Raw genomic sequence first — 12,540 nt, 5'->3', positions numbered from 1 at the left:
TCAAGAAGACAGGGACGTAACTCCTTGATACGTGAATAGTTAGGTTTGTTGAATTTTTATCCTCTTCCTGTAAAAAGAAGGAGTTAGATGAAATTAATGAACAGATATTGGTTGCATATATCCTGTGAAATTTCACGGGAAAAGAATGTGACATCAGTAGGTCGCGCACCAAAAGTTTCTATTCAGACCAGAAGGCCCATGGTGCAGCTGAAGTAGAGTTCATCTGTTATTCTGATCTTGGTGTATGAAGAGATCGTGTGCTCATCATTCTGTCCTTTACCCCTCAGAACTACGTGGACTATGATGTATTCAGGACCCGCTATCCGAACTCGATAATCTTAGTAATCGAATACAATACCACCCTAGTTAGTACACTAAGGTTTCTTCTAAATATTTCTAGCCGAACATTCTACAATCAAACACGTGCGACGTGCCATCGCAGCGACCACGTGATAGTCCCTTCTCCCACTCCATATGCCAGATGTCAAATGACAATGACACACAATACCCTAAGCGTGTTCAATTAAAATTTAAAAACAACTTTTTTTCTAAGAAGATGTATATCACCCTCTAGTAGATTATATAACCCTCTAGAAGATGTATATAACCCTCTAGAAGATGTATATCACCCTGTAGAAGATGTATATCACCCTCTAGTAGATGTATATCACCCTCTAGTAGATGTATATAACCCTCTCATACGCTCAGATGTCTAGACGTGGTTGTATGGTAGAGTGGACCACTGGCAACCCGAAAGTCTCGAGTCCGGATCCCGGGCGTGTTTACGCACAACGTCCCTGAGCCCACCCAGCTCTAAAGGGTACCCGCGTCAGGTTACTGAAAGTCGTAAACTGACCACATTATCCTCCCATATGCCGAGGTCACAAAAATAGGTGAACTCTACTTCATCTGTCCTATGGTCGAAAGTGTAGCTTTCCTCAAGAACTCTAAACACGATGTTCGGGTAAATTTAAATATTTTAACGGTTTTCAAAACATTTTATGAGTGTATTCATCTATAGTCTATATATTACACTCAGAAACAGTCGCTACATCATTTCTTTTTTTAAAAAAAACAAAAAGAAAAAACTTTAAGTTTAAATTCTAAAATTGAATTTTGTGCGTAATGTTTTAAAAAATTAGAGATTGAAGCGAGACCCGCCTCGACTTAAAGTTTGTGAGATGTATGCAGTCAACATCTTTAAGATTAAAGTTTGTGAGATGTATGCAGTCAACATCTTTAAGATTAAAGTTTGTGAGATGTATGCAGTCAACATCTTTAAGATTAAAGTTTGTGAGATGTATGCAGTCAACATCTTTAAGATTAAAGTTTGTGAGATGTATGCAGTCAACATCTTTAAGATTAAAGTTTGTGAGATGTATGCAGTCAACATCTTTAAGATTTGACATTCCAAAATCAAACATTTTGACGCGTTAGTTCAGGCTAGAAAAGTGTCCTAGTTAAATACTGAAGGGTCAATGTCCTTTAGAATCGAGGTTTTTTTTTTTATTAGTGCATGTAGGCCTATGCTGTATGGATGTGGGTTCGAGGTGTGTGGGTTTGTGGTGTGTGGGTTTGGGGTGTTTGGGTTTGTGGTGTGTTAGTTCGTGGTGTGTTAGTTCGTGGTGTGTGGGTTTGTGGTGTGTGAGTTTGTGGTGTGTGTGTTTGTGGTGTGTGGGTTTGTGGTGTGTGAGTTTGTGGTGTGTGTGTTTGTGGGTTCGTTGGTTTGGGGTGTGTGGGTTTGTGGTGTGTGGGTTTGTGGTGTGTGGGTTTGGGGTGTGTGGTTTTGTGGTGTGTGGGTTTGTGGTGTGTGGGTTTGGGGTGTGTGGTTTTGTGGTGTGTGGGTTTGGGGTGTTTGGGTTTGTGGTGTGTGGTTTTGTGGTGTGTGGGTTTGTGGTGTGTGGGTTTGGGGTGTTTGGGTTTGTGGTGTGTGGGTTTGTGGTGTGTGGGTTTGTGGTGTGTGGGTTCGTGGTGTGTGGGTTTGTGGTGTGTGGGTTTGTGGTGTGTGGGTTTGTGGTGTGTGGGTTTGTGGTGTGTGGGTTTGGGGTGTTTGGGTTTGTGGTGTGTGGGTTTGGGGTGTTTGGGTTTGTGGTGTGTGGGTTTGTGGTGTGTGGTGTGTGGGTTTCATGAAAACTATTAGTGTGGGTTGTGGTGTGTGGGTTTGTGATGTGTGGGTTTGTGGTGTGTGGGTTTGGTGTGTAGGTTTGTGGTGTGGGGGATCTGTGGTGTGTGGGTTTGTGGGTTTGTGACGTGTGGGTTTTTTGTAAACTACCAGTTTATGGTGTGCGTATTTGTGGTGTGTGGGTGTGTTGTGTGTGGGTTTATGGTGTGTGGGTGTCAATTAAACTATCAGTTTGGGTTCGTGGTGTGTGGTTTTCGCGTAAACTCCTAGTCTGGGTTTGTGGTGTGTGTGTTTCATGTAAACTACCAATGTCAGTTTGTGTGTTGAAACAGAGTTCACGTTTCTTGACCTCGGCATATAAAAAGATGGTGTTGTCAGCAATATGCCCCAGTCGCCTTATTTTCTTTAACGTTAGTCAGGTACCCTTTAGAGCTGGGTGGACTTAGGGTGGTCCCACAATCTCAAGTCCGGACCTAGATCTGAACTCGAAACTTTCAGGTTAGCAGTCGAGCGCTCTACCAACCCATGCCATGTGAGTATTGTTAGTTTTCTACCATCACTAGGCACTAGGTTAGTTTAGATTAGTTTTCAAAAGCAGATAACTCTGGGTAGATAAATTATTTTATAGTGTGAAAACCAAGTAACACTGAGCCTTTTTATATAATTTAGGTTCATTATTTAGGATCATTATTGATCATGTTAGTGCAGCTTAAACAACATTTAGCACCAACAGTGCAGCTAAAACTACATTTATCACCGAATCTTGAAGTGCGTTTATCCATCACCACAGTGTTAAAGCGTGCGTGAGAACTATCCGGATAAATCGTTTACACTACGCACTCACTCAACGCCGGCACACACACACTCTCACACACTCACATACACACACACGCACGCACTCACAAAACAGCTTCCCATTGCAATCAATGATTAACGGGATATTTCCAAAAGACCGTCGTAACACTAGCTTTAGGAGTGACACAATGCAACGGCGCCCAGCCCCCCGGGGGGAGTGAGGGCAGGGTGGAGGGTGGCAGGGGGGAATAATGAGGAGCCTCCCACGCCCCGCCCCACACTTCAAGGGTGTGACAAGTGTATTTCAAATACGTTCACGTGACCACTCTACCCACGACGGTTCTGCTTTTCAAAAAAAAAATGACAATTATTTTGAAGTGACTAATATGACAACTATGCTGAAGTGACTAACGCTCACGAGCGAGTGAAAATTTCAGGTGCGAGAACTCTTAGAAATAATTAAACATTAATTAAACATTGTAATTAATTTTATAATTAATTTCCTATGCATGAGTAATTGAATTTTTTATTTCTAATATTTGTTCGGTCTTTTTATTGATTGTGGGTGTTTAATTATGCTAAACTAATTAAAGTGGGTACCGTGCTGCATCTTGTATGACTATGACGGATGGCACTAATTATTAGATGTCAGATCTGGCATTGTCTGGAGATTGGAGACAGATTAGGCAGGTTGTCTCAGGTGAAAGATGCGCGCAGGTGAGAGGAAGGTAGATGGCTTAAGGTTTTAATTCTTTTTAATTAATGTAGCTTTTAGGTAGGTATGGTCTGTAGGTGATGGTTCTATAAATAGATATGGTTCGTAGACAGTATAGTCATGGACAGGTATAACTCATGGACAGGTATAACTCATGGACAGGTATAACTCATGGACAGGTATAACTCATGGACGGGTAACGTTCATGGATAGGTATAGGTAATTGACAGGTATAGCTCATGGACAAGTATAACTTATGGACAGGTATAGCTCGTGGCCACATGGACAGGTATAGCTCGTGGCCACATGGACAGGTATAGCTCGTGGCCACATGGACAGGTATAGCTCGTGGCCACATGGACAGGTATAGCTCGTGGCCACATGGACAGGTATAGCTCGTGGCCACATGGACAGGTATAGCTCGTGGCCACATGGACAGGTATAGCTCTTGACAGGTATAGCTCGTGGACACATGGACAGGTAACGCTCATGACAGGTATAATTCATGACAGGTATAGCTCATGGACAGGTATAGCTCATGGACAGGTATAGCTCATGGACAGGTATAACACGTGGACAGTTAACGTTCATGGACCTGTCATAACACGTGGACAGGTAACGTTCATGGACAGGTAACGTTCATGGACAGGTATAGCTCATGGACAGGTTTAACTCATGGACAGGTATAGCTCATGGACAGGTATAGCTTATGGACAGGTATAGTTCATGGACAGGTTTAGCTCATGGACAGGTATAGCTCATGGACAGGTATAACTCATGGACAGGTTTAGCTCATAGACATGTTTAGCTCATAGACATGTTTAGCTCATAGACAGGTAACGTTCATGGACAGGTAACGTTCATGGACAGGTATAGCTCATGGACAGGTTTAGCTCATGGACACATGGACAGGTATAGCTCATGGACAGGTGTAACACATTGACAGGTATAGCTTATGGACAGGTATAGCTCATGGACAGGTTTAGCTCATGGACAGGTATAGCTCATGGACAGGTATAGCTCATGGACAGGTATAGCTTATGGACAGGTATAGCTCGTGGACAGGTATAGCTCATGGACAGGTATAGCTTATGGACAGGTATAGCTCGTGGACAGGTATAGCTCATGGGTAGGTATAGCTCATGGACAGGCATAGCTCGTGGACAGGTATAGCTCATGGACAGGTATAGCCCATGGACAGGTATAACTCATGGACAGGTATAACTCATGGACAGGTATAACACGTGGACAGGTAACGTTCATGGACAGGTATAGCTCATGGACAGGTATAGCTCATGGACTGGTTACAACTCATGGACTGGTTACAACTGATGACAGGTATAGCTCATGGACAGGTATAGCTCAAGATACATGAACAGATACAGCACATCTGGAAGTTATGTCCATTTTGTAAAAGACTTGCAGGCATAGACCAACTTTGTATAGGCCAGAATTAACAGCAAGTTCTGGTTTTACTTAACCTTATGCAAACACCAAAAAAAAAAACGAAATCTCAGACCAATAAAATAAAACTTCAAAACATCATGCTCGAATGATTTCTCCACAATCACGACATAATTACCAAGTTAAATTGGAATCTTTTATTTAATGACCCAGTGATGTAATATTCATTATTGTAAAATCAAAGCACGAAATACCTTTGATGTGCAGCCTTGAGCACGTGACGTAATATTTTTACCCAGAATTCACCACTGCAAGAGGAAGTGTGTGGATTTCAATGTGTGTTAAACATGAACAGCAGATTTTTTTAATGAGGCACTTGAGTTGATTAGACTTAATTGGGTACCCAGCATGTGCCAGGATTTTTTTAAAATATATATAAATTGTGATTAGCTATATAATGGGACGGTGTGGTCCAGTGGTAGAGCATTCGTCTGCTATCCCGAAAGTCCCGAGTTCGAAACCGCGTACAAGTTAGGGAGACTAAAGGCAGTTTGGCATGGTGTGAGAAACAGTATACCCTAATATGACTAGTCACCGAAATAGATGAGCTCTACTTCACTTGCCCTACAAGGACCGTTAGGTTTTAAAGCACTCGCATTTCACATATTATCTCATTACTTTCTTGTATCATGCGTCTGTTTTGCTGGGGTCTTGTAGACTTTGTTTTAAAAAAAAATAAAACCGTGATGCCACAGTCTGACAGATAGCATCGGTCTAACAAGCTCGAAACTCTCTTCTAATAAATTCATGTGTGGATGAAGCGACATCGTAACTTAACTATATCCAGAATCATCGCGAGGCAGGGGAGGGGTCCGGACCGCACCGGGTGACACCATGACTAAAAAGTCTAAAATATATAGCAGAAATATGAATTTTTGTCAGATCAATTAATCATTAATCAGAGTTAATCCAGCTGTATTAATAACTGAGTATTATAAATATATTTATTTTATTAATTGTACACACTTTAAAACCGATAGGGGTGACACCATCAACAAAATTTTGAATAACATATAAGTCAATCAACGACCAGGTATGGGGTGACACCAAAATATAATAATTTACGATAAAAACGATGCTTTTTCCACATGAATTAGTATTATGTGCGCACAAATTGACGCTATTAGACAAAATGGAAGGGGTGTAACACCAATTGCAACTATATGTATAGGCCTAAGTAGACCTTAATATATATATATATATATATATATATATATATATATATATATATATATATATATATATATATGTGTGTGTGTGTGTGTGTGTGTGTGTGTGTCTGTGTGTGTGTGTCTGTGTGTGTGTGTGTATAAATATGTATAAACTTTCGAGGGGGGGGGGTGACACCATGAGATGCTGCACCGAGTGACACCAGACCTTGCGACGCCACTGATTATATGTAATCTAAACGTAAATCAGCCCTTAACCCTTGTAGGGCACCACGGGGTGGTGTGCCTGGGCCTAACTGCCGCATGACGACTCCTGACACTGACCACAGCCGGACAGCTCCAAATCAACTCAATAGCCTCCGATGTTGAGTTTTTAAGATACGCCCATTTTAGGGGCGTGGGAATTTATAAATGTAGCCCTATTTGCAACTCCATAAAAGTGTCTAATATAAGCAATCCAAAAACAGCATGACATGTAGGCAACGCGCTGTCACTTTCAAATTTACTGACGCAGAAAAGACACCCCCCACCCCGCCCACCCCTATATCTTCTTCTAACGAGCCTGCACTGTAAGTACCGGCACTGTCAGAAGTCCTCTCCGGCACTCGTTTAACTCGTCAATCCTCGTGCCACGGCTGTTTTTTTTCTCTCTCTCTCTTCCCCCGTCACGCTTGATTAAACACTTGTATTTTGTCACTTTCGTTTGATTGGTCCAACAAGATGGCTTTTGTTTTTTGTCCCCGTCCCCTTGACCTGTTAAAAGATTCATTCAAGCGTGATGCCATTGGTTTTTATTTTTTAATATACGGAGTAAAAGGAAAAAAAATACGTATAAAAATCCCCGTGCTATTTGATGGGAACGGGGAGTTGTTTTTTTTTTTTTTAAATATTTCGAAACAGACACCAAACCCACTTCAAGGCTGCGCGCGCACCCTCCCCTCACATCACGTGCTGGCTGTTAGCTTCGCGGTCTACGATGCCAGGATGGAAAAGAAAAAAAAATCCACCTCGCCCTAAAATATAGCGCTAAAGTCTCTCCGCCGCTACCTCCCCGCTCCTAATATCTCCGCGATTTCTCGGTATCGATTCTCCTCTCCCCCTACGAAAATAAAAAAAAAATCGATTTCATTAGCGCTCCCTCCTCTGCCCGTAATTCGGTCTCGTCTTTTGAAAATGGGCTGGATTATGACCGTGGTGGGGAGTTGATTATTCTCCCAAGGCCGAGCGCCACCAGGTCGCGCCACTTTACATAAGCTGATTATAAGTTTCTTATCTGGAGTTTAATTAAAATTTACAGCCTCGAGAATAAAGAAACTGTGAAGAATATATAGAAAAAAAAAGAAGAAAAAATTCATCAGTACGTACTTTTATACGTAGTTATATAATCCCGAAATATCGTTTTACTTAATTTAGTATCGCATTTAAATTTTAAAAATCGATTCTAGTTGTGATCGTATTAAAAATGTACGAGTTATAATTATTCTTCTATTTTAAATAGCGATCAGTAATTTTTACCCGATACCTGGTATCGCTACATAGTATAACGGTGTTTGGTATCGCTCGCTGACTAGTTACCAGGATGAGCGCGCGCTGTTCCCCGCCAGCCGTCTCGTGCCAGAGCGCGGAGTTCCAGGAACTTTTTTTTGGTTCAGTTTTGAACAAAACTTATGATGTTTCACCTCTCAGACGTCCGTAGCACACGAGTGAGTGCGTGAGCGAGGCGCCGGTGTACCCAGTTGCTCAACACGGTGTGTAGGTGGAGGGTGTTGCTCATCTACCCGGAGTTATTTTCTCTTGAATTTTTTTTCTCTTTGTTTTGTTACGTGTGAGTTTCTGCCAAAGGAAACTTGTTCTGAGATTGAAAAAAAAAAGAGGATTTTGCTACTTGTTAATCAGCGTTGTGTATAAAAGTTTGGAAAACTTTTTAATTTATTTTATTGTTTTAATTTAATTAACGTCGTGTGCTATTTTTTTAACTGCTTTAAAACAAAACATAAGTTGTTTTTTTTAAATAATTTGTGTGAAGTCTGCGATTAATAAAAAAGAAAAAAAACTTATCTTTCAAATTTATAAGTTGTTTAATTAACTTTTTGTTTTTATTCCGTTTACCTTATACATGTATGTATAACAATTAATACAAATCTTTCCGTTTCAAACGTATAAAGTTTAAAGACAGATTTTTTTTCAAATTTTAAAACGCATGCCGTTTAACTTACACATGTTATTTACTTTAAAAAATGCTTCCGTGTTCAATTTGTTATCGAAACAAAGTGTTATTGTTTAAATTTAATCTGTTTTAATTCCACTGTTGCTATTTTGTATGTGCATTGCAATAAAAAAATTGTTTTAAGTGTTTAAAAGACGGAATAACCTGGATTTAACTGAAAGTGGAGCCTATCTTTGATATTTCACCCATTTCCTGCCGTGCCTTCTGCTGACTAGTAGACCGTGATGGGTTGTTTCAGAAAGTGATTTTTTTTCTACTGCTCACACATGACCGATTTCAAAGCAACAGTCAGTCGGGGGGAGTGGGGTTAAGTAGAAGAGAAAAATCTGCTTGAACTATTGGAATTATTTATTTGGGGTAGGAGAGTACAATCTGTTTTAGACTGATTTTTTTTTTTTGCTTTGAGGTTATGTGGATAGGTATTGATGTAATGTGGGGGGTAAGATGAATAAGTAATGGATAGGTTCATTGATTGCTGGGTCTACTGTTGTTTTTTTTAAAGGTCTATGTTTGGTACTACTGTCTTGATATAGTCAAACATTGTTTAATTTCTTTAATTCGTAATGTCTTGATGTAGTCAAACGTGGTTAATCTCTTCAATTCGTAATGTCTTGATATAGTCAAACGTGGTTAATTTCTTCAATTCGTAATGTCTTGATATAGTCAAACGTGGTTAATTTCTTCAATTTGTAATTTCTTGATATAGTTAAACGTGGTTTAATTTCTCAACTCAGTGTGTGTTATGGTTAATTTATTTACCTAATATATTCCTAAACAGTGTGTTTTCTAATTCTGTGAAGGTTAGAAAAATCGATTTTAAAAATTCGGAGTCAGTGTTTCGCATTGCCTACCCGGATATATTCAATGGAAGTCGAGGTTTGATAACCCAGTTCAAAGGATTTACGAGGGACTGTCGCTGTTGATACGAGCCAAGAACGACAACCATGTTGAGTTATCTAACTTGGATTTATCTGTGCCTGATTCTCTCCCTGCTTCTGACTGTGTCTGCAGGTAAAGTTTTTTTTTTCTTCGCTGTGCGTGTGTATCCGAGTGTGTGAACGTGTGTGTGTGTGTATCCGAGTGTGTGCACGTGCATGTGTGTGTATGTGCGGGTGAGTTGTTTGGAACCGTGCCTAAGAGTATGCCCGAGTGCCTGGCGTAGGTGGGGCAGAGCTGATGAAATAACAGCCACCCCTAAAAATAATCCCTGGTACTCGAAATCTCGAAACGGATTCGTCTGAGACTGTGTTTTATATCAACTGAATCAGACGAATGAATATCGGCCTAAAAACTTCCTTTACAAAGTCTGTACCGAGACTATTTTCATAACAGCCATGCTATGTATCACGAGTTCTTTTCTGCCTAATTTTATTTTTGTTTTTTTTTCCCAGATAACCTAAAGTAACTCTTGAATATTTTAACGTCACCCCCTACGTCACCCCCTACGTCACACCCTACGTCACACCCTACGTCACCCCGTATATCACCCCCTACGTCACCCCCTCCCTACGTCACCCCTCCCTACGTCACCCCCTACGTCACCCCCTACGTTACCCCCTACGCCACCCCCTACGTCACCCCCTACGTCACCCCAACGTCACCCCCTATATCACCCCCTACGGACACTCCAATGATTGACTTCCCATCTACCCAGAATACACAAAGACCGGATACATCAATGTCAAGCCGGAGACAAATGTTGGTCTCTTTCTTGGTTAACTTCATCAGATCTCAGCTCCAATAACCCACCTACCCCCTCCACATACAACCACACATACCTCCCCCCTCCCCCACACACACACCACTTTTAGACGATAGTCCCCTCAATCGACGATAGTCTCCTCATCTAAAGCCCAGTCTAGACCTCCCCCAATGTCTGTCCCCATATCAAAGCACCCAAAAAAAAAATCCCGGTCTGAACTGCCGGCTAGCCGGTGACTCAACCGGTCTCGTATAGCCGGCCAAACAAACGGACGTCCAGCGGCGGATTAATCTGAGTGTTGAGTGAGTCGGTTTCAAGTGATCCCTCCGCCCAGCGGTCCGTCACTGCTGTCAGGGTCGTAAAGGGTGGGGTGGGGGGGGGGGGGGGCGACGGGTCTTGGAGTGGCGACAATTCAAAACGAGCTCAGTGTCCACTTATTAGTTAGGTAGGGAGGGGGGCACTTAGTTATCTTTAAAACATGGACATGTGCCACGGAAATCGTTTGCTGAGTTGCATAATTTTACTGATGTCTGCCTAATCCCGCCCATCTTTCCTAGTAACGTTATAATAAAGACTTGTAGGGGAGGGTTGACACCAACAAAAAATACGAAATTCATACAGGGGGATACAACACCTTCGGCTACCGCACCGGGTGACACCCACCCTTATGACGCCCCCCCCCCTCCCTCTTCTCTGATACCCCCCCCCCCCCCACACACACACACACACCACCAAAGGAAAATAAAAAGAGAAACGTCTGTAAGATGTGTTGATGCGAATAAAGCGTTAAAAGCAGAAACGCGTCAATATTGCGTCAAGATATCAACGATAAAAATAAAAATGATGACAATAAACAAAACAAGTTATCCGTTATACTGCTATTCGATTTTTTTGGGGTTTTCAAACCAACACATTTGTTCGAAACCTACGACGTAGGCCTATTCATTAATCATGGAATTCTTACGCATAAGTTTGTGCTTTTAAGTAACTAATTTAGACTGGTATCATAAAATCTTTAATTCGCCCATGAAAGAACTTCTTTTGCTCTATTATGCATGTGTTTCGATTGTACGATATGTTTTGAGTATAAACGTCAAATAAATCGGATATAAGTAGGTCTATAGTCTATACATTTATCTCAACTGTTTGCTTCGTTAGAATATAGGTCGACAAATCGGAAATTTCCTCTTTGATTGTATCTATAAATAGATGCTCTTTTCTCAGTTTTTAATTTAAAAAAACAAACAATGGTTCGAATGTTGCATTTTGATATCACAAAAAATTCGTAAATGTCAAATCGTTAAACTTGTTAATTTAAAAAAAAAATCACCTCTGAAATCGTGATGCAAATGTTGACTTTAGTTAAAATCTTTAAAATCAATTTTGAAATTATTAAAATTTAGAATTTAAAGCCCGTTTTGGCTTTAATGTTACAAAACAAATTTGGACAATGTTCGCGCATGTAAGAAAATAAGACTTGTATAAATATTGCGTTACCCAATCGCTAAAAGAATTGCACAACATTTTTATTTAATGATCATGGATTTATATATATATATATATATATATATATATATACTGTGAAATTTTCCGATTTTGATCAATATTTTGAGTTCAAGTGGCGTTACCTTCTCACGTTACAATGGACAGAGTAATTTAAAACTGGCCAGTTAATTAACAATAAAATATTTAAATGTCGATTGTAACATAAATGTAACGCTAGGTTTTTTGACACTGATAATTTGACACTTTGTTTTTATTTGTGACATAAACTTTCCGCACTGACACTTGCACACACACATAAACAAACACACACACACACACACACACACATATATATATATATATATATATATATATATATATATATATATATATATATATATATATATATATGTATATCAGTTCTCTTTTTCTTGAACTTTGATAGATGTATTTAAGTCAGAAGAGGACAGATGACCTTAATCCCTTTGACCTCAATTCGGGTATCAGCATGTCCATAGCTTGGACACCGGATGTCTTAGGGTAGGGGACTGGTTAGGAGGAGGAATCTTGGGCTTAAAGACTGTGGGTGGGGCACTGGGAGGGGGGGGGGGAGATTTTTAAAAATTATTCCTGGCCGTAGCCCGCCACAGGCGATTAGCTGAGGACACAGGAAGACATTTTATCATCTTTATTCTTCTATTTCTGGGTGAAGGGGGCGAGGAGGGGGGGGGGGGGGGGGGGTCAAGACATGAAGCCTGGTGTGAGTGTGTGTGTGTGTGTGTGATGTTTGTGTGTGCGGATTTGTGAGTGTTTGTGTGAGTGTTCGCCTGTGTTTGCTTGTGCTTGTGTGTGTGCGTTCGT

General features: G+C 40.7%; 1 protein-coding gene across 1 annotated transcript in view; it reads left to right on the top strand.

Moving 5' to 3' along the window:
- Nucleotides 1-7,969: 7,969 nt before the first annotated feature.
- Nucleotides 7,970-12,540, top strand: part of LOC131942608 (receptor-type tyrosine-protein phosphatase mu) — a 92,355-nt gene continuing 87,784 nt past the window's right edge. The window contains exons 1-2 of the mRNA XM_059302494.1: nucleotides 7,970-8,175; nucleotides 9,293-9,503. Of these exons, the coding sequence (XP_059158477.1) occupies nucleotides 9,437-9,503 (67 nt within the window). The 5' untranslated portion in view covers nucleotides 7,970-8,175; nucleotides 9,293-9,436. The remainder of the gene's footprint in view (nucleotides 8,176-9,292; nucleotides 9,504-12,540) is intronic.

Source organism: Physella acuta, unplaced genomic scaffold (genome assembly GCF_028476545.2).
Source record: "Physella acuta isolate Inbredline_101_S28 unplaced genomic scaffold, ASM2847654v3 ptg000414l, whole genome shotgun sequence".
Taxonomy (NCBI): domain Eukaryota; kingdom Metazoa; phylum Mollusca; class Gastropoda; family Physidae; genus Physella; species Physella acuta.
The sequence above is the reverse complement of the archived record's forward strand: the minus strand, read 5'-3'. Positions and strand labels throughout refer to the sequence as shown.